Source organism: Leptinotarsa decemlineata, unplaced genomic scaffold, assembly GCF_025532065.1.
Source record: "Leptinotarsa decemlineata unplaced genomic scaffold, Ldec_3_MD MMD2_tig00026354_RagTag_RagTag, whole genome shotgun sequence".
Lineage (NCBI taxonomy): Eukaryota > Metazoa > Arthropoda > Insecta > Coleoptera > Chrysomelidae > Leptinotarsa > Leptinotarsa decemlineata.
In genome coordinates this window covers 19,162,717-19,185,506 of record NW_027412702.1, presented here as the reverse complement: position 1 = coordinate 19,185,506, position 22,790 = coordinate 19,162,717, and the positions used below count along the sequence as shown (strand labels likewise).

Genomic DNA, 22,790 nt, shown 5'->3' with positions numbered 1-22,790 from the left:
TGAGTTTAGTTACACCAGAACCTTGCGATGATTGTCCTTCATCAATGTGCTCGAAATCTTTATAGAATAGACTTCTGCAAAAGTCACGTACATTTTGTCCTTGGAATATTTCTATTAAAAGAATAAAGAGACAATATTTTATCAGTTCTACTTTTCTGATTACTTCCTCCATAAAATAATAATGATAGTCTTTACTTCAGTAAGACCAGAAGCAAATATAATGGTACAGGATTGCTAGTTATGTAACTCTATTATAATTGTACTAGGAAATAGAAACGGGTGCGAGATAGTGATTAACGAGGTATAGCCTTTTAACGTGCGATAAATAGCAACTCAAATAACATTCCTTAGTATATCATCAACACCCGCCTTTCAATCTCGTCTTCAATAATATATTTTTTATTATCCTTTTTCTGTAATGACTTTTTATAAAAGTGCTTCACTCTGTTTTAGATTACGAGTTGTTCAATAATTTCGAGAATTGGATTTACTTCGACCTTATAGAATTTTCTTTATAGATTTCTCAGTGCAATGGAAGCAACAATATCATGGAATTTTAATAATTGTTTGGTCCTCTGCCTCATTTTCCCAAATTATTTAGTTGTAACAACAGAAAGTGACGTTTATTTTTCGATCAAAGTCGGTTAGTTTTTATCGACCAACTGAAATTACATTTAAAAAAATGTTATCTTGTATTTTCAATAACTTTCACTGCAACTAATTATGAAAAAGTAGAGTGAGTTCACAAATTGTCAAATTGTAAGTAAAATAAATGCTCTTTGATAATGATACACATATTCGAGGATTGATTGAAAACTGTTTTCTCTGTATTTCATACTGAGAAACTGAAGTAAAATTCAATTTTCAGTTTATGGTATAAGTTTGAGAATGTCCATATAGGACGAAACTGCAGTAACGTTAGTTACAAATAAAAGTGGTGAAAAACATAGAAATTTTCATTTCTCTTTTCATTATGAAAAAAAAATAAAACTCACAAGAATCTCAGTAGAAACATTCTACTGGCCTGAGGCGCAGGCATTTTCTTGGGAATAAATTGAAACTACGACTTTATGGAGAGTCTTGAAAGCTATGACTGAAATGTCTTAATAAGATGATTATGATATGACTATAATAGAGAATTATATTTTATGTTGATTTTTTTCACAATTCTCATTACCTGTTCGAACATTTTTCGAATATCAAATGCATACAGACTTCTTCATGAGAATACATTTGCGTTTATCGAGTTTGAAACAAATGTAATCCCTTCTATTGACACTCGCATTTTTTCAGAAGAGAAAAATTTCATCTATGAAAATAAATATATAGGTATCAACTTGTAATATGTTTGTAAAAAACAATACCAATTTTGCGATTTTACCAGATCACGTGGTATGTGACAAGTTGAATTTTTTATTGGAATGTTTCAGTTCTCACCCATTTTTGGTACTTATCTCTTTACGAACCCAATTCTGAAGTCCAGAGCAGAATATAGTTTATGAAATTATAGGATAGTAGCACGAAAATCCGGAACAGTAAAAATGTACCCTATAAAATTGAGTAAAAAAAAATGTTTATAGGCTAACGAAAATAATTCACTTCGTACAAAACAACTATTTGAGTAACAGCTCACCAAATCATCGATTTTTCGAATTATATAAACTAATATGAAAATCGATTTCGAAATTCATAATATACACATGTGATGTGAAATTACAATGGTGATTGTAACGAAGACCAGTTCATCATAAATTATTTAGAAAATGAACCTTGTATTTTGATGAATACTAATGAACCAGCAGAATGAGAATAAAAGTGTTACTGCATATGGTGATTTTTTTTAGAAATAATTCAAAATCCTGTGATATGTAATGCGATTTTGTAGATCTACTTGTGCATTATTTATCTCGTTATTAATGGGATTCCACTAAATATAAAAATCCACACTATAAATTTTCATTCTACATAGTATTTTCACAGTTTCAACTGTAATTCTATAACGTAAATTCACATATCTATTTATCGTAATATATTTTACAGATTACGTTGTCATTTCACAAGATGTTTCCAAATATTTCACTGATGTTATCATATATACAATGAAAGTTAAAGAGTTGTTTGTTGTGAACCAAAGGGACAGTTTAATCGGTCATAGCACTCAAAATGTTCTGGAAAATCTCTTGCTAACCTAAATTTAGAATGAACATTTCTCATTTCATAGAAATCCATCTTTTTTAGATCAGGACTTCTAGGAGGCCAGTCAATCCTTCCAATCTAAAGATTCTCATACAATTTTAATTATACCGGGATAAAAAATATCGTGTGCCTTGAGCGATAGTCATCTTTTGTCTGTTATAATGAACTATTGGGCCACATTTAATCCAGTTTTTTTCAGAGTCCTGTTCACTGACCAAAAGTACAATGTTCATAAAAAATGTAATGCAATTTCCTAGAGATCAACGTTGGTAACAAAAACCTGATCTATATCCACCTATAGCTCAATTAGACGTAGCAGACTATGTGAGTTTGTGTTTACATAAAGTACAAGAAGCATTTCTCTGTCAAGAATGGATTTTGCATTAAAATTTCAAATAAATGTCTCCTCAATGACACGAGAACCACCTTCATGCGTTCGTGGAAAAAATGAATGGCTAACGAACTACTTGTTGTTTATTATAAAAGGAAAATCAAAAGTTGTTTATCGTGTTCAACATCAACTATAAAATAATGAAAATAATTGATGATTGATTCCTTTGGATAAACAAATCGTATGATTCACCAATAACATTTTTGACGTGAATGGAAACCGATCGTAGATGTAGCAGTATTGAACCATGACAGGAAAAATGCCAAACAAAGTTCATTTGAATTTAATTCAAGGTTTTTAGGCTGATCGCGCTTGACGGTTTGAGTTGTGAATTTTTATTTTTATGGATGAGATACATCTTATAAATTCGTGAAAGGTCAGCATTTTTTAATTTAAGTAGAAACTGAGTTATATTGATACCTTACACAATCTTCAGGTTGTTACGTATGCCATTATGGTTGTCTTATTCAAAGAACTGTATATACTGATATCATCAAAAAGGTTTATTGTAGACATCAAATCATCATTCTTGTCATCAAATGTTTCTGGAATATGTGATTATGACCTTAATGTTCTTTTGCCTATTAGAAATAGTATGTCTCATTCAGAAAAATTACAAACATCAAACCACCTCGCCAATAATACTAATTTATACCAATATAGATCGTTTATATGGGTATAAGATACACCTGAAGAAGCTATTGAATAGTGAAGAACGTATCGCGGTTTGGAAAAAAGTAAAAACTCTCATAGTGAAGAGAAGAATAGTGAAATATTATATTTTGGCATTTTGATGTTGATAAACATGATCTGAAGGTATCATGTTTCATTGAGATATGTTGTTTTTGTTGATTTGATGATTTATTTTTATTTGTGTGTTCAACTGAATTTATATTTCATCTACATTTTATTAATATGCTCTTATTTTTTTTTCAAATAATTCATTTCAGTATGAAGAAAAGGGAATTGAAACTTTCTATGTTTTTACCACTTGTATTTGTAAATAACGTTACGCAGTTTCATCCTATTTTCATTTTCAAACTTATACATTAAACTAAGAATGGTTCATTACATTAGCACCCCTGTAGGTAATAATAGAGGTAGGTATTTGGGCTTATTGAGTACCTGAATTTACAATTTACAATGCGGTTTTCAAATTAGCACAATTTGAAAACCGGCGAGTAAACTAAATCGATTTGATCATTTAACAGGTTGCACCAGCAATGTTTATGCTTGTGAATTTCTAAGGATTCTAAATAATTGAGTTTGTAAACCTTCCTTGCATAGTGCAAAATTTCCGTATCGTTTAGATTTGGGAACATGTGGTTGATTGACAAGGAATGGTTTGAAAACGTCGAATAATTTTTTCCTAGTCTGAAGGACCTTTCATGTTCAGCATACCGTTTTTAGAAATTTCGACAACATTGTCCCACATAACCACTATTACACTCATTGAACTCAAATTTATTTTGATTGTGTGTAATGGTCAGGTCTAAGAAATGTATCTGTTTCTCTATCTTTGTTTCGAATGTGAGATTATTCATGAATGTCATAAATTGGTTCAGCTGTAGTGTAGTACCTCTGAAACAGGCGAGAATATCGTCTACGTATCTATACCAAAAATGAATGTTTTTTACCCAGGTCGGAATTTACTATGGTGATCTCCAAGCTGTTCATAAATATGTCTGCTAAAAGTGGACTGAGGGGTGAGCCCATTGGTAAACCTGAATCCTGTTTATAAAATTTGTTGTTGAACTGTAGGTAGCTCTGATTTAGGCACACATTGAAAGCTGTTGAAACTTCAAAGGAAGTGATATGTCTAAAATGAGGGGCTTACATTCGTTGTACGGTATGTTGGAGAACATTCTCTTTACATCGAATGAAACTGAAATTGAATTATGTGGCGTGGTTTGGTTCCTTATGTTTTCTACTAGGGTCAGTGAATTTTTAGTGATGTGAGGTGGGACGAAATTGGTAATATTTTTGAACAACTTGTTAAGACGTATTCCTAGTTCTCTTACCGGACTATTTATATACGAAACTACCGTTCTTATGGGGTTATCCTCTTTATGTGTTTCTACCAGGCCTTATAGTTTAGGGCACGAGGGGTTCATGTTGGTGATTCCCCGTTTCTCTGATTCCGTGAAAATGATTTTAGTATCTCAGAGGAAATTTTTCAGTTCATTTTGACTATTTTTCGTTGGGTCTTTCTTGATGACAGTAAGGTTTTTATTTTGAATGACTGATTCAATTTTCTGATTCATAGGAAGTTTGAATTTTCTTTTCTTTTATTCATTATGATTTCCTACCACGTAGTAGGTTACATACATCAATTTATTGATTTCAGTATCTATTTTAGATATTTCCTTTTCCATTCATCTGAACAGTTTTGACGTTTCCTAATTAGCATGTGTTGTCCTGACAGAAAATAAAATGAAACAGTTTTTTGTCAAAAAAAATGTATCATAAAAATTAAACAATATAAATTCAACTTATCAGGTAAACAAATACAAATACATATTCCAATATAAATATCAAATATATTGATACAGGAGCATGAAGAAACTTTCCCTCAGTTATCTCAAAGGTGTGATTTTGTTCTATCTGTCAAATGCAGTGTACTATGATATTTTCAAAACATCATTCGGTATGTGTTTTCCAGGCAATTGAATAACTATTTTCCAACAAATGCAATGAAGAATTACATTTATGAAACATAATTCAGCGTGTGTTGTCCACTGTCACACTGGTGACATCTTCAAAATATCATTTTATGAAACTCTGATGAAAGGCCAGAAGAGAAAAAAAATTTTCGTTTTCATTGAAGGAGATATGCGTTTTCAATCCAAGATTATCACGAAACTTTTTTTTGCACCCACAACTTGCGATACCAACTCTACTACAAGCGGTAAACAATTTTATTTTAGAAGCGACAAAATAATCACTATCAAAGAATCATGCGATTCAAGAACTGACCTGACATAAAAATAATTCAAAAATATAATCAAATCGGTAAAATGCATGGATACAGAGATACAAATGGTGACCCTCTAGTAATTTCGACATGAACTTTGCACAATGAGATAAAAAATGTTATTGATGTAACGTAAATTTTTGTATTCTTTTTGTCCTTTTTCACGATAAACATTAGTGCAATCCGTGATAATCGGTATTTTTATTGCGGGTACGACATTGCTTTGTTCAATTTATTTTTGAGATATGACATATCCTAAAATACTCGTAGGTACTCATGAAAACATTTTTTATACTAATATATTTGATCAGATATTGGTTTCTATTTTCCAAGTAGTTTTTCTACCAGCAACAATAAACTTCGTAATGAGAATTTTCAGAATAGTTGATAGTGAATAGAAATGAAAATGGGGCATAAAAAGTCGGGTTGTTTTCCGCAAGGATCTATTTCTGGGCATATATTTTACTAAACTGAATTTTTTTTTCAAATCTAGAAGTTACAAATTAGAATTTTATGATCTTTCTCAACGGTTTTTGGCAATAACAAACGTTACTACGATACAAAAAGAGTTGTAACTATCCACATAATTCGAAATTAAGTTGAATAATCAACTTGTGTTGAAATGTATATATATATAAAATTATTCTCAAGAACCAATTCATTATCTAAAAAAGTTAACTCTCACGATGAAAGGCTTCACGTCAATGATTTCCTTTGAAGATTCTTAAAACGTTGACCTTGAACAAACATAGCATAGTAGTTGATTGCATCTTTGAGATCTATGCGCATTTACAGAATCCGGCTATTGAAACACAAAGAAAACATATTTTCCCCAGAATATTTTTCTGAGGACAAAATACAAACACTGCAGGAAAATCTTCAAGGCGCCTAAGAGCGGTGCCTGTGCGAAAGTAGCGATTCACGTTGGATTTGAATCGCTGGAGATCACATTCATTTGGAAAAACGTTCTAAGAAAGTTTATTCCATATAAACGCAGTTCTCCAAATGGAAGAATTCTCGAACAGTGAAGTCCGAGGTTTACTAAGTTGAACTTCAAAACAATGAGCAGTCACAGTCCGTTGCGTATTTCTGATATGTTCCGCTCTTGGTGGAATCAAATGTGACAAGTCATTTGAATACCTCCCGTGAAAGTAACTATAATATGGAGACAAATCACCAGTTTAACAAGACTGCAAGTTATGTTCGTGTCTCCAATCAGGCGGATCGCTCTTTTCTGGATCGAATCCAGCAGCTTCAGAGTATGCTTAGTGGATGACCTCCATACATGGTAACAATACTCCAAAGAAGGTCTGGTCTGAGCTTTATAAAGCATCAAAAGTTTCTGGAGTGTGTTCAGTTTTCTGGTTCGGAAAAGTGTTCCAATCTTTTGAGAAGCAGCCTTTGCAATTCCAGCGACATGATTGTGCCAAGACATATTGGTGTCCATTTCAACCCTCAACAACCTTATCGATGCAGAAAACGGAATTGTCTGTCCTGACACTATTATATCCGGTTCGGAGACATTTATTTTTTTGGAGAAAACCGATACCTAGGTTTTCGTGGCATTGAATTGAACCTGATTACTTTCACCTTAATTCAAAATCAACTCTAGATCCTCATTAAGATATGAAACCTCATGCTACTGGTGAAGATGTTGATCCTCAGCCGATGTCCTGGAATCCAACTGAAATGACGAGAAAGTGTGCTGTCATCAGCAAAGCAATATTTTGGATTCTTGGTTTCTCCAATAAGTCGTTGTTATAACGTTCCCCATGGAACGTTGCAGGAAACGTTTTTTCAGGAAGTTGGAGAGCCATACACAAAAATGATCCGATAAGCCATAGCTTCGAAGTTTGGCTAGCAAACCCTCATGCCACACATGGTCAAAGGCCTAAGAAATATTAAGCGCAACAGCTCCAGACTGTCTATGTTTTTTGATTGTGCTATTTCAAATATGGGCGACATACAAAAAAAAGGTCGCCTGTTGATCTTTGTTTCCGAAAGCCATTTAGATGATTGCTCAAGCTCAAGATCGTCATGTCACTGGAATTGCAAAGGCTGCTTCTCAAAAGTTCGGAACATTCTTCCGAACCAGAAAACTGAACACAACTCAGCAAATTTTGATGCTTTATAAAGCTGAGATCAGACCTTCTTTGGAGTATTGTTCTCATGTATGGGGCTCCGCCCCCAAATATACTCTGTAGCTGCTGGGTTCCATCCAGAAAAGAGCCATCCGCATGATTGGAGACGAGAAAATTGCTTGCAACCTTGATAGTCTGGAACATGGAAGAAAGGTTGGAGATTTATCTGTCTCCTATAGATACGGCAAGTATTCAAGTGACTTGTCGCATTTGATTACACCAAGAGCGGTACATATCATCGTTTTGAGGTTCAACTCAGTACACCTCGAACTTCACTGGAAAACGGCGTTGATGTGGAATAAACTTCCCGAGAACGTTTTTTCAAATGAAAACTTCTGGGATACCTTCAGATGAATTACCTCATCTACTAAAATATCAATACCAATTTTTTTTCTTCAGGTGTGAATTCTTCCGGCAATTTGACCATTGGAGAAGACTACACCAAAGTAACCACATCGTCGGCAGGAAGTACATTACCAGGTTTCAACAGGTTACCGTCTACGTTCCACACTAGCAACCACAACCCTAGAAGTAGTACCCCATACACTCTACCAAGCTCCTCCCTATATGGAGAATGGACGGCTTACGATCAGTACGGTCTCAACTCAGCGGCCCAAAGAAGTAGGCCTATTTCGGCCGCTGCGTGTATTTCGGCAAGTAAGTGCTAAAGAGAATGTTAATTTGTTGGAAATGTGATTTAACTTGGATCGGCATTATTGACAAACGTGAAGTAACCGTACACAAAGTCCCAACATGAAAGGACATTTACGAAACGTAAGATTTTCGAAAAAGTAGGAAACATTTTTGAAGGGGACAATTAAAGTTTGAAACTACAACATCATAAGCATTTGTCGGAACTAAACGGTATTCTTTGTTACGTGTAGCTGGGGAGCAAAGGAAGTATATATTGGTACTTTTCCAGAGCCTATACCTTTGATAATTCTTGCTTAGACTTTTTCCTTCCTCTCTGGTTGCTGGAACTAAAAAATATAAGGGTAACCCTCAACCATCTGGTGTTTTCAGGTGCATGAATATTCCTCCTTCTCAAAGACACCAGGGCACTGATTGACATTGATTTTCTTGTAAACTAGCACCCACATCACGTTGATGGATTTTTCTCTGTCTGGAGATATCTTAGAGAGATTTTGTAGTTCAAAGAAAGAAAAAATTGTAGTTCCAAGTCAGTTAAAGCAGACAGTTCCCATATTGCTTATTTGAAATATAGATCATAGTTTGAATGACTATGTAGATGCGTACCTATGTGACACGTATTTATATTTTGCTTCTCTGCTTGAGAGATGGAAGAAATGATTTTAGAGTTCAGTTTATGTACTTACTTATGCCGATGTAGAGATTTTGATATTTCAGTTTTTCACGTTCTTCTTTCATGTGAAAGAATTTTCTTCATTCGTGAATTATTCACTGAGCTACGTATTTAGGTTGTTGTGGAAGTCTTAAGGACCTTTTTGGCATTCCAATTTATTCTAGATAATTTTTTATTGAGATAACGCAATATTTATTTCTTACAATATAGAGAAATACTCAGAAAATCATAGGAAATCGTCTTTCCACTTTCCGAATTGGTCTCCAGAAAATTCCAAGATACATTTCTCAAAAAGAACCTTAGAGTTGAACTTCTGTAGTTAAAAGCTTTCGACCTATAGGCTCCGAGTTGGCATTCACAACTAGCTGGGTGTGAATCTAGAGAAGAGAATTGATTCAGTAGTTCGTGGATAGTTCACATACAACGTAACATCCGGATTTAAACAATCACTAGTGATGATTCAATCATGAATAATAGGTTAAGGATTATGAACTGCTCCTGAGGCAACCTCAAAGGATCAAACTGTTTATTCCGGTCTATCTGCATCTCTGAGTAGTATTTGACACAAAAAATGTCAATTTCATTCCATGGAACTCAGTGAAATTGCCACCTTTTATTAGGTTCACCAAAACGTGCTTTCATGAGTTGTAATTAAGAACAATGTCTGAGTTAAATCACATTTTCTAATGACAGTTTTAGATCGAAAGTGTCGACAGTGTTCAGTTAGAAAGTCAAGACAAATAGTTCCTACACTTCGTTACTTGTTACACTAGTTATTACAATATTACATTGCAGAATATTGTGTGAAAATTCTTGGGTTCGATGTGTTCGTAAGTTTTGGAAAATGAGCTATCAATCCGATTTAGGGAGGGGCACGAAAATTTATTTTTGGGGTGATGAATTACAAACAAATAAGTGTTGATATTTGAGAAAATATTCATATTTAATCAAGAAATTCTTCGTTCCTTTATGAAAAACCTACACCAGTTGAATATTGTTTCGCCTCTACCATTTGTCATCAATATACAAGCAGCGTCAGAATTACAAACCAGATCACTTCACAAAAAACGAGAAAATGCCAAGCTTTCAGCAATAAAACCCAAAGCCGTCGCACAATATATCATTTCGGAAGATTGAGAAGTTTTTATGCCTCTCGAATCCCTTTTCCAAATTTGTGATGACATAAGTGAAGCTAGGCGAGACACCTCCATCAGAGAAATATCGTACTCAAAAGTAATGCATCGTTGATTCATCCTGTATGAGGTCCACACCGTATGAATTTTTTAACGCGACAAACAGTCTATTTGTAATTACTTCTCTAACTTCTGAAAAACTACGCATTTAGATTTACCACGTAGTTCAAATTAAACTATCATTATTATGAACCAGTCCAATAAAATTTGAATTACTCTACCCAGACTTCTTGCTAATTATACTATATTAGTATACGTATTTTATAAGTTGGTGTTGCTATAATTCACAATTCAAAGTATATATAGGGTACAGGTACTTTCAGAAGGGCTCATTTTAAGATACTGTTTATATAATTGAAGGTATCTACTAGGTTATGTCGCTGAACTGTGGCTTCATCAAAAAGTACAGAGTAATATGTGGAAGTCTCTTTCGGTCGGTCGGTAGCCGCTCGGTTCGACGTGGGTGCTTTGTTCACTCACTCAAATCGACCGCCGTGTTAGGAATTACACGTTAAAAAGTTAGACCTCGTTAGTCCTTAGCTCGCACAAGTTTCGACTTCTGAGAGTTGTCGTTCGTAGCTGGTTAACGGAAAAACAGATTATAAACAGATTTTTCAAACAGATATATTGAAAGTTTTAGATTTCTTCGAAAACTTCTTGCCTTCCTGATCTAGAGTAGTGCCTCTAGTTGACCAACTTAGCATCATCAAGAAATTACTAGAACATCTCCTGTTTCTTACAGTTTATTTGTAATGCAAGAAATCTAGAGAGCCACCTACTGAATCATAACATCGAAAATCAATAAGTACACGACCATGCCACACATGACCAAAAGCTTCCATTGCGTTGTTTCAAAGTTAGGTGACATGTATAAAGAGGTTGCTTGTTGATCTTTGGAACATTCCGACTATATGAAATTGTCAGAAAAGAAAAATCTTCAAACTAGGCATAAGAGTCACTAACGTTAATATTTATTTTGCTTAAACATTGAAGAGGTTACCGTCGATGCTTTAAAAAAACTGTGCGTCTCGGGAGGCCCGAAAGAAGGGATAACTTGGGCTAATCTAAGTTGAACTATTTAGTAATGAAATTGTTCAAATTCTACAGACTATTTACCGATATTTCTACGTCTTCATTCACGTTGCACGTTGACAGTAGAGCTTTCTTTGCAAAAGGCGATATTGCACATATGTTTTTTTTTATATTTACAATGTTAAATGAATGATCAAAATTAAAAAAGCATCTTCAAGTACAAGCTTTTATTTAGAAGAACTAAAAGAAAGAAAATGAAATTTGAAATAAATCAAACCGATCAATATGTTTCTAGAGACAATTTATATATTATGAAATCTTGTCGCAAGATTTACCTAGTCGATGAAAAAATCATTTTCAAATATTAGTCCAGATCTAGTTACATTGCATTCTTGTTTCTATATAGATTGTTTCTATATAGATACTCTGACCAAATATCAATAGTTAATTCAGAAAGGGCTATTTTACTTTCATTTGGAACACGTTCATAACTTTTGGGAAGGAAAATTTTTGGCTTTCTACTACTCCATCTTGATACAAAAAAAAAGGATGAGGGAATCTTCCAAAAAAGGAAAGGAAGTAATCTATTTGAAAATGAGTAACTCTATACATGGATGTGTAGATCATGCAAAGAAGTAATTTTTGGGAAAGAAAGAAAGATTCCCTCATCCTTTTTTTTGTATCAAGATGGAGTAGTAGAAAGCCAAAAACTTTCTTTCCCAAAAATTAATCACTCCTAAAAATATATCCCCTTCATTTCAAATAAGATTCCTCTTGGCTGGGATTAAATCAAATAGGTGAATGAATGTCATTACGATGTCATCGATGACATAAGCAGATCAAGCTTATTCCGTGACATTAAAAATCGTAATTCATTAATGAATTGTATGTATTTTCTATAATGTTATCCAATTTGGTACTGAAGAGCCTTAGGGCAAGTGTCTTAAGGCGAAACATCGATGTATACCAGTGAGGATGACAGTGTTCCATGTAAGTGCAATTTGTTACCATTCATTCAAAGTAGAACTCATGTAAATGATATCTGATTTTTAATCCACAACGAATGTTTGAAATACAAACTGAGTAGAGAAAAGTATCTTCTGTATAATTCAGTGTTCATATAGAAGTATTTGTTTCGAAAGAATTTTTTCTTTCGTGTAATTCAATGTTTATATGAAAGTAGCTGTTTCAGGAGGACTTTCTTTTAGTTTGTGTCTGAAAGTTACTTCTTAGCATGATCTACACATCCATGTATAGAGTTACTCATTTTCAAATCGATTACTTCCTTCCTTTCTTTGGAAGATTCCCTCATCCTTTTTTTTGTATCAAGATGGAGTAGTGCCAAAAACTTTCTTTCCCAAAAATCAATCACTCCTAAAAATATAACCCCTTCAATTCAAGTTCATAGCCTATTTGTATTTCTATCGACCCCAAGAGAAAATTTCGGACCCGTTTCCAGGCCAGTTGATTTTTTCACTCAATCCCCAGTGATTTCTCGACTCGACACTCATTCTCAATAAGTTTCAGATGTGGCCACTTAGAGGCTTAACAAGTTGAAAGGAATGTTCCATAATTTGTAAGTGTAAGGGACAAAAAAACCACACACGCCTAACTTGTAAAAGATACCGAATAAATCCCCACGGAGTTTACGCCCCTTATCTGTTTTCTATCTGTTCGCACACACACAAATTGCCACACATACTGACCGTGTAGGTAGTGTGTCAAAAGAAGACCAGACCGAAAAATGCTCGGGTACACTTGAAGTCATAAGTAGTGCTAGGGCGAGCAAAATTACCGGGTGATTTTTTAAGAGGTATAGGATTTGATTTTCAAAACAACACAAAAAATTTGAAAAAATTGATGAAATCGTTATTGGAATCGACAGAACGATCACTATAATTTAATGTTTGCAAATGTTGTCCGCGGCTCCGCTTTAGATGACCCATGCGCAAGGTCCAATTTTGGCACACTCTCTCTAACATATCAACCGGTATTTTACGTATAAATGCTTCAATAATGGCTTCCAGAGCGTCAGTCGTTGCTGGTTTATCCCTGTAGACACGAGCCTTAACATGGCCCCAAAGAAATAATCCAAAGGCGTTAAATCACACGATCTAGGCGGCCAATTGATGGGCCCCAAACGTGAGATAAACTGTTCACCGACGGCAGTTCTTAATTGGGCCATTGTTTCGTGTGCCGTGGGGCATGTGGCACCGTCTTGTTGAAATCACATGTCAGGCAATTTTGCTTGTTAACGTATCCATGCAACCAGAAATGAGCCTCGTCGCTGAACATAATTTTTCGATAAAAATGTGGATCTTCCTCCAACTTTGCCAGCGCCCATGCAATAGCTGTATCTTATAAGGTTTTTAACCCAAATACTTTCGCAAAATTTTACACAAAGTGGAGTAGCAGAGACCCAATTGCTGCGAACGGCGGCGTATCGACATTTCACGGTCATCACGAACACTGGCGGATACAGCGGCAAAATTTTCTTCGGTCCTCACTCTACGTATGCGTGTTGGCGGTTTGATGCCCAATAAAGTAAATTAGGTTCGAAATTTAGTCACAAACTTCCGAATAGCTCCCTCAGTAGGCCGACGAAACTGCCCATAAATTGGAAGAAGTGCACGATGCACTTTCTTTAACGGGCATGAATTTTGATAATAAAATTCAATAATTTGCAAGTGTTGTTAAATCGTGAGACACGAGTCACGCGTGATCTGTCAAAAACAGCGTTGCCAAAAAGATACCAGCAAAAAATCACTCATTATGTTAATGGTTTAAGACTGATTTCCACCGACTAACTAGTTTCGTTTTTAAAAACAGAACAAAAAACTTCTTTTGGTTTCGTTTGGTTTGTTGTGAATAAATAAATATTTTTTGAGAAAAATGAAAATTCGCCTTCAACAGACCTCGTATGTTCTGCTACCCGCGAGAAACCGGATCGGGTTACTAGTATACAGACAAACGTTTCCACTTTCCTTTAATGAAATAATACGTTCAGAAAAATTATCTGACCAACAAATAGGTAAAGTATGTCTCCGTAGTAATTACAATGTAAGAGATTGCTTAGGAATGTTACAAATTGATAATTTTTTATTTTCTGAAAGTCTTGCCAATTTCACTGGTTATCTTACTAATGATAAAAATGAGAAAGTTTAATGAAATGCTGAGCGGCAATTAAAAATAGTCAATCTGTAGTGCAATACAGACTGTCAAGAAAAACATTCTTGGTGACTATTAATTTGAAATCACGAACTAGATATTATTTCTGTTATCTTACAGTAAATGTGCTGATAATTATAATTTGAACACCTGTGTGTATTCACATCTGATTTTAATTGATTTTGATATTTTCGAGTATTTCTATGAGTGATGTGATTTCTCTGAATTCATCAATTATTCTTTTTTTGGTGATAAACTGTACATAAAAAAACTCACGTTTCTATACCGTGCCTGCAGCAGATTCTTCTATTATATCATGCACCACAGGAGTATATTCCAATTGACATATCTGAAATGATAAATTTCGGATTTACATTCATTACATCCAGCTGATGAATGCGCTAGACGCGGATCATCAACTTCATATATAGGTCCTGAACAGCTCTGGGGGTACCAAAATCATTGGTACGAAACCGGATTAGGACATGGACCAATAAGAAGCACACAGAGTACTGGACAAAAGTACCTGGCAACAAACACAGTAGAAACTTCATTAGAGAACCGTCCGAGAAAAGAACCGAAGAACTACTTCAATATAGTAGGGATCGGCTCAGAATAATTACAGGGTTACTAACCGGTCATTATCAGCTTAGAGGACACCTGAATAAAATGGGGCTGTACAACGGAGACCTCAGGTGCAGATTATGCAACGAAGGGATAGAAACAGCTCTACACATCTTATGCGAATGCGAGGCACTGAATCATAGGAGGCAGGCAATATATGGACGTACAAAATTACGCCCAGAAGAATATGACGAACATCCAACACGGAACCTGTACAAACTAGTACAGGGAACGAGACTGGTGGAATGGGTGTCATGAGAAGATGGGAGAATAAACGCAATAAGCCCAAGAGGCTGCAATATTTTCTGGAGACTTGGACTAAATGGACAAGTCAGACAGCTCCCAAGGTACAAAAAAAACATTACATCCAGACATTCAAATATTTTTTTTCCTAGTGGAGAACCTCGTTGAAAACAAGACTATGTTAGATACACACATTTTTTCAGGGACAAAGCGTAAGCACCACAGGAAAATCTTCAAAACGCTCTCTGGCGATTCATATTGGATTTGAATCGCCAGAGATCAAATCCATTTGGAAAAACGTTCTCAGGAAGTTTATTCCACATAAACGCAGTTCGAGGTGTACTGAGTTGACCCTCAAAACTATAAGCAGCCACAGTCCGTCGCGTATTTCTGATATGCACCACTCTTGGTGAAATCAAATATGTCACTTGAACACTTTCTGTGGAAGTATCTATAGAAGAGAGACAATTCTCCAGCCTTTCTTCGATGTTCCAGGCTATCAAGGCCGCACTTGATGTTCGCGTCTCCAATCAGTCGGGTGGCTCTTTTCTGGATGGAATCCAGTAGTTTCAGAGTATATTTGGGGGCGGAGCTCCATACATGAGAACAATACTCCAAAGAAGATATGATCTGAGCTTTATAAAGCATCAAAAGTTGCTGATGTATGTACAGTTTTCTTGTTCGGAACAGTGTTCCAATCTTTCGAGAAGCAGCCTTTGCAATTCCAGAGACGTGATTGTGCCTAGACATATTGGTGCCCATTTTAACCCCCAACAAACTTATCGGAGTAGAAAGCAGAATTGTCCGACCTGACATTATTATATGCGGTTCGGAGACAATTATCTCCTTGGAGAAAACAGATGCCTGGGTTTTTGTATCATTGAATTGAACCTGGTTACCCTCACCCCAATTCGAAATCACTTCTAGATCATCATTAAGATATGCAACCTCATGCTGCCGGTGAAGATGTGCCTCCGTAGCCGATGTCCTGGAATCCAAATGGAATGACGAGACAAGTGTGCTGTCGTCAGCAAAGCAATATATTAGATTCTTGGTTTTTTCCAATAAGTCGTTGATATACAATATACAACTTATAAATATAATCTTCGATCTTGGATGGTAAATTGAAACAAATATATTCAAAGCTGTTGCCAACACACTTGTGAAATAGTTACATGGAAAGTGTTTTAACGATTGAGCTATCATGTAGAAGGAAACTTATTTTCACAAGTACGAAAGCTTGACTTTCGTCTCAATATAAAGAGTACTTCAGGATGCTTAAAAGGAACACATTAAAAAAGAGATCTTGAATATGGTACAATGCTTGCAAGTAAATTGAGAGAAAGTACTTCATATAGTAATTATGAGAAAATATTGTACAAAATATGACGATAATATCAAACCTTCGAGAATATTTGACATTATGATTGTCATTTCAGATATTTGTAATGGCAAGAGTGACATGAAAAGTAAAAGATTTTTTTATGATGCTTCCGATAGATTTATACTATTTTTGGGAAAGAAAGTTTTTGGCTTTCTACTACTCCATCTGATACAAAAAAATAGATGAGAGAATCTTCCAAAGAAAGGAAGGAAGTAATCAATTTGAAAATAAGTATAGCGTTACTTTGGAAGATTCTCTCATCTATTTTTTTGTATCAGATGGAGTAGTAGAAAGCCAAAAACTTTCTTTCCCAAAAATTAATCACTCCTAAAAAATATAACCCTTTCAATTTATTTATACTATGTTATTTCATTTTTTTCAATATGGATTCACGTCATTGTTCTTGTTCAATCTCTTAGATTACTCTTTATTGGTGTACCATTTCAAAGAACTGCCTTTTGGACATGTTCCTTTCTGAATGTAAAAGGTTTGGTTTCATTCAATTAGATTTTGTGTTCTGTTGACATCATTGAAGGTTTGACATCATTGTTATATTTCGTACTTTTCATTTCAATTATTAGTTATGATGTGCATTTTCTCAGTTCATTTGTGAGATTTCTATATTACTTTGTTCTGTGTCCTAAAGAAGCTTTATTATTAACACGAAAGCTTAACGTAGAAGTAAGAGACCAGTGACGAGACCTGGGGTCACTACCTAAGGAGTTGGCAGATTGAGACCTTACTGTAGTCATTCCTTATTGAAAATGGCTTCAAAGTCGAAGCCGAAACGTCGAGCAACTAAAAACACCAGACGCAATTCAACCCGGACTTCATATTATCAAATTGCTGACCGCGGAAATCTTTCCTTTTAGTGAAATAGAAGTTTTATAGAATTTTGGGATAGGATCTTACTTGGCCGATAATTTTTACGCGAGAAAATATGTGAAATTACTTGGGCCAAAAATTTGAGAATGATTCAAGATAAGATTATTCGAGTATTTCATTTGAATATCTTTTTCAATGATACTTGAAAAAATATGAATGACATGAATAATATGGTATGGTGATTTTTTTATTTATGAAAAAATGCAGATCTATTGAACGCGAATAACAAAAAAATTAAGTTGTTTTGGTTTGTCGCTAGACTATCATTTTCTTTTTGTTATCCAGTGTCTTTGAGAAAATGATTGAAAATTCTTTTTTTTTTTGTTGAATGTTTTGCATTTCACAATTCTTATTATTTGATTTGATTTTTAATTGTTACAATGTTTCCAAAAAAATTCTATATGTAGCACCCTGTCAACAGATATATAGTAGATAATATCTAGGCTAGATATTATGAAAAATCAGTTTGTTTCATAAAAAAACCAATTGTATCGATTTCTTCACACCATATATCTCAACTAATGCGAACGATAAAACCCAACTGCAACACATAAAAAATCTTGTGTGGTCACCTGACATTGATATGAGCCCTTTTAGGATTAGAAACGAATTTATATTTGTTTGGAAACTCGACACCAAGTAGCCAGTTGGTGGCGCCTTTTTTTTCGACAAGTAAAGGGATGGTTTCATTCTGTGACACCCTAATAAATCTCTGAGCAATACCACTCAAAAAGATACATGGAGAACAGGAATGTTTCTGTGTTTCTAGTACGATGAAATGATGATTTATGTGGTACGAGAGCGCAAAAAAAATTTTTAAAGACAGGCGGGTGGGAATGTGAAAAATAAAAATGTTTGCAAGCGTAACAATTTTTACGAGAAAGTAGAAATCAGCTGAACCACCTGATTAATTTTTTCACCCTGCAAACGTATTTTCTAAACAATATTCTCGTACTACTGGGAACTTCTCTAACAGTTATAAAGTAATCTTCAGCTTGCACAAGTTTGACTTCTGAGGGTTGTCATTCTTTGGGACCGGTAGAGTAAGAACATAATTTGATAGATTGACAGAAATTCACTTCACAGAACTCTCAAAAAGGTTAATGTAAATGTAAGGTTGGGGTAGGTTCAATTCCAACTGACGTTTCAAAATTCTGAAAATTTTGATTATATGTGGTACATCAGTGAAATTGTCGCCTATAACGGGTGACTGTTTTTCCGGTTCATACATAAAAGTATAATTGGTCATAGTTTCTCGGAGACGAAATGATGAATTGGGAATATTTCTACGCTACCTTGTACACAGAAAAGTAGCAGTGATATACTGTTCTCTGGTTTTTATATCTCCTTAAATGATGTCAAAAAATAATCAAAACGAAGTTGTCGAGTGTTGATTTTTTCCGAATATCTCCGGAACTGATCGATATTTCATAAATTGCAAAACATCAAATAAGTCAAGGTTTATGCAGTCTTAAACAGACTAAACTTAACAAAATTCTATGTGATTGAGAGTCTAGTATTCACATCACTTTGAAAGTATATACTTTGCAAACTGACTAATGAGTAACGGTAACTTTCAAAATTTTTTGAGACAAATGTTTTCTTTGATTTGGTGGTACTAGAAATTCATTCCAACGTTTCGTGATATCTGAAACACCATCAAGTTACTTTTCAAAATACTCTTGCACTTGATACCCTTACAAAGTTCATTTGAGGAGGAATAAACTAATAAATGACACCAAATTCAAAAAATCTATTCCAATGATACTGAAAAAAGTTTCATATTTTGCTACTGGTTCAACAAACACTGACTTGTTCAGAGGAAAAAAGGAACATTTTCATGTCAAAGAGAAACCTCGTTTATTCCAAGAAGTGAAACATCCGTATTGTTTTTCTTTGAATTTTTGGTGAGGCTTACACAATATAGAGGGAAATTTAAATGCAAATGAATATTTTGATCTCAGAAAAATATATTTTGTACATGGGAGGCCAGTTGTCCGTCCAGCTAAATCTCCGGATTTGAATCTATTGAGCCAGATGCATCCATAGAGCCAGATGAAATTAGGAGATATATACGGTATGATTATGGGCACTTCAAACATTCACCTGAATTATTTTTATTTTCTTTTGTTTTGCTGTTCATATACTTTTGTTTTTACTGTTATTTTCTCATCTTTCCAACAATGCGTCAAATTTCTTGTCGAATGTATCATGAACTTTCATACAGATGGCAAAAAATTGAATATAACTAGGTGATGATTCGATGGTCACGAATAGAATTAATAAAAGTTATTTGAAAATGGTATTTGAATGTTATTTCTTGTATACCTGATATATACTAGTATTCAGAGAGAAAACTGGCTGAAAGATGTAATAAAATATCCATATCTGTAATAAGATGGACCAAGATAATATGAAACATTGAACTATAAATATATAAACGCAAAATTAAAAAAAAAATTTTTGAATAAAAATTACCCGAATGATGATTTGATATATTTACAAACAGCAACAGAAAGCGCGAAAAACAAAATACAACAATACACTCCAAAGAAAAAATGGCCACACTGTATGTAATAATCTTGAAATAACAGTTATTTATCTGTCAGTGTTTTTGAAGCAGCACTATGGGGTATCTCAAATATCTGACGAGGGTATTAACCTGGGAAATATTTTTGCGCTCCTGCCCGTATCTGTTTCTCTCCAAGTACTTACGCTGATAGATTTTTAATGTAATTTTTTATCTCCCATCCGCGTATCTGTCGTATGGCGTTAATTGTTTTATGTGACCGAAGTAAATGTCAATCAACTTCAACTCAGTTTTTATCAAGTTCCGTCGAAACTGAATTTTCCAATCAACACGAGTGTTTTACGTATTCTTGCTCGAAAGACAATGCAGGAATGTAAAAATACCGGAGGTAGGTATGACTCAATTTCCCTTAACGGACGGGCAAAGTTGGAAGATTCATTAAAAATAAATATTTCAAGGTGTTTGACGTTTGTTATTGACACTAAGTACATAGACAGGTTTATTGTATTTTCTCGACGTACAGCTGCGTAGAAGTAGAATCGTCGCTACGACTTGGTGGAAAAGTTTTACAGAAAAACATCCGCACGAAAATATTTTTTCAAATAATGTTTCAGTAAATAGTTATGAAAAAAAAATCTACGAAACGTATTGTGATAAGTATGATTTAAAAGGATATCTTGGAAGAGAATAATACTTTTAATCTATTACTTGGTGAAGATTAACACCATGTTGATGATAATGATAACAGAAAACGAGTAGTGGAAAAGAAATTTTTGACTTTCTATTGCGAGGAATTTAATTTATGGCATAATTCTTTTTTGACTTATTACCTCTCTACAAGTCTACTATTAGAGAGTAATGAACTTCTAAAGAAAAGTAGAAAAAATAAAATGCAACAATGAAAAATCTACCTGAAACAACTACTTTCAAACACAATGTAGTCAGCTTTTCTCATTCAGTTTGTGCACTTCAAAAATTGCGATATCATTGAAACAGTGTGTCCAACAAAGTCCGCATCATCATATTTATAGCTTCATTGTAAATTCTACTACATCAAACTCTGTTTCGATGAATAAGGAAAATAAGATAAATAAATGTAGTTGCTTGGTTAGATTAATCTGTAAAGTTTAATTTGTTTTACTGAAAAAATCCAACAAAAATGAAATTTTTATTCCTACAAACAATTTTTGTCTACGTGCAACATTTCAGCAGCATAAAATGATTTTAATTCCTTCCTTTTTTTTTTTTGAATTGTACCACTGTTGCAAAATATGGTTCGGCGCAATCTACAAGAAATACCTTAGTTTTGACAATGCTTCATTTGAAAAATGTTTTTTTTTAAGTAGCGCTGTTTTAAATGTGTGTTTTTCACAGAATCGAAATGAACCTTTTAAAAATTCATGAAATATCTATTCTTCATGAAATATTTTGAGAAATAACTTCACCTGGTAGGAATCACACGTTAAAAGGTAAAACCTCGTTAGTCTTTAGCTCGCACAAGTTTCTCAACTTCTCAGAGTTGTCTTTTGTATGGGGGCGACAGCTGATTAACGGAAAAACAGATTTTGAACAGATTTTTTTAAAACAAAATTCCTTTATTACACATACTTTACTGGCCTCACTGTATATATAAGAGTTGGGAAAATATATCGGTTCAAAAGAAAGTACAAAGAAGCCATATACAAACTGAACAATAGTGTATTAAGTAAACCAAGCTAAAATATTAGATACGTATGAATCGATTTGACATCTTTTTCAACTACCGGCTAATTTACCAGATTTGTCGGCCTCTGTATACATGTTTTCATGTGTCGTCTATAAGTGCATGACAAAAGTTCTGCTCCCGTTGCCTCACCGCCTATGATAACTTCTACCGTAGTTGTAGACGAAACGTCAGATATAAAAACCTTCAGAGCATGGTCATCAGTCTGGAAAGTAGCTTTGACTGTTGTTTATGATTTTTATGAATCATCCATTATTTCCCCAACAATGGTTTTAGTTTTTTGGTTTATGTAATTTATTTTCACGCCTGATTTCTGACATCAGTCAAAATTTTTCTTTTAAATATTCGTAATCTGTTATCTTTCATAACTCAAATCTGTTTTGATTTCAGAAATTGGGAAATCCAAATTTATAATTGTCCACCACATTTAACATTGTTGCAAAATTCCAACTAATTGGTGGCAGGTCATTTCCCGACGAATAAGTCGACATTGTAATTTAAATAATAAAAACTAATTGCGTTTGGTTCTGTCTAACCTTCTAATGCAATATCCTTGAGTAAAACCTTGTAAAAATCGCAGCCAAGTCTACTAACTATTTCCAAAACTCCAGTTTTGAGACATGCTTTTACGACGACAGTTTCATTCATGAGATGTACTTCCATCCCCATTGAATTATTAAACAATATTCTCTTGACTCTTGATGACAACCGAGTAAATTTCATTAGTTCCACCTCTGTTGTCTCGTCTGGGCAGGAAACAGGTAATGCCTTGGACAGAGGTGCTTTCAGAATACCGGAAACGTCAAGATCGAGAGAAAATCAAGGCATTGCCACCACTTCAAAGTGCACGGAGTTCTATCGATAATTTTATCAGAGTGGAGCGTGCTGAGATGTAAAACATCTTTCTAATCTTAATTGCCGTACCTACCTAAGAATGGATACAACGGAGAATGAATGAAGGTGGTGCGGTTTTGGCTAGTCT

The 22,790-nt window shown here is 34.3% G+C and overlaps 1 protein-coding gene and 1 long non-coding RNA gene across 5 annotated transcripts in view; one reads left to right on the top strand and one right to left on the bottom strand.

Moving 5' to 3' along the window:
- LOC111503282 (uncharacterized) overlaps positions 1-22,790 on the top strand; it is a 142,664-nt gene that overhangs the window by 98,530 nt on the left and 21,344 nt on the right. For all 3 annotated transcript variants that reach the window (XM_023157553.2, XM_023157551.2, XM_074184368.1), the window contains one exon: positions 8,102-8,359. In XM_023157553.2, coding sequence (XP_023013321.1) covers positions 8,102-8,359 — 258 coding nt within the window. The remainder of the gene's footprint in view (positions 1-8,101; positions 8,360-22,790) is intronic.
- LOC141486424 (uncharacterized) overlaps positions 1-22,790 on the bottom strand; it is a 186,191-nt gene that overhangs the window by 146,005 nt on the left and 17,396 nt on the right. For both annotated transcript variants that reach the window (XR_012467827.1, XR_012467828.1), the window contains exon 2: positions 14,696-14,768. This is a non-coding gene — a long non-coding RNA (uncharacterized lncRNA). The remainder of the gene's footprint in view (positions 1-14,695; positions 14,769-22,790) is intronic.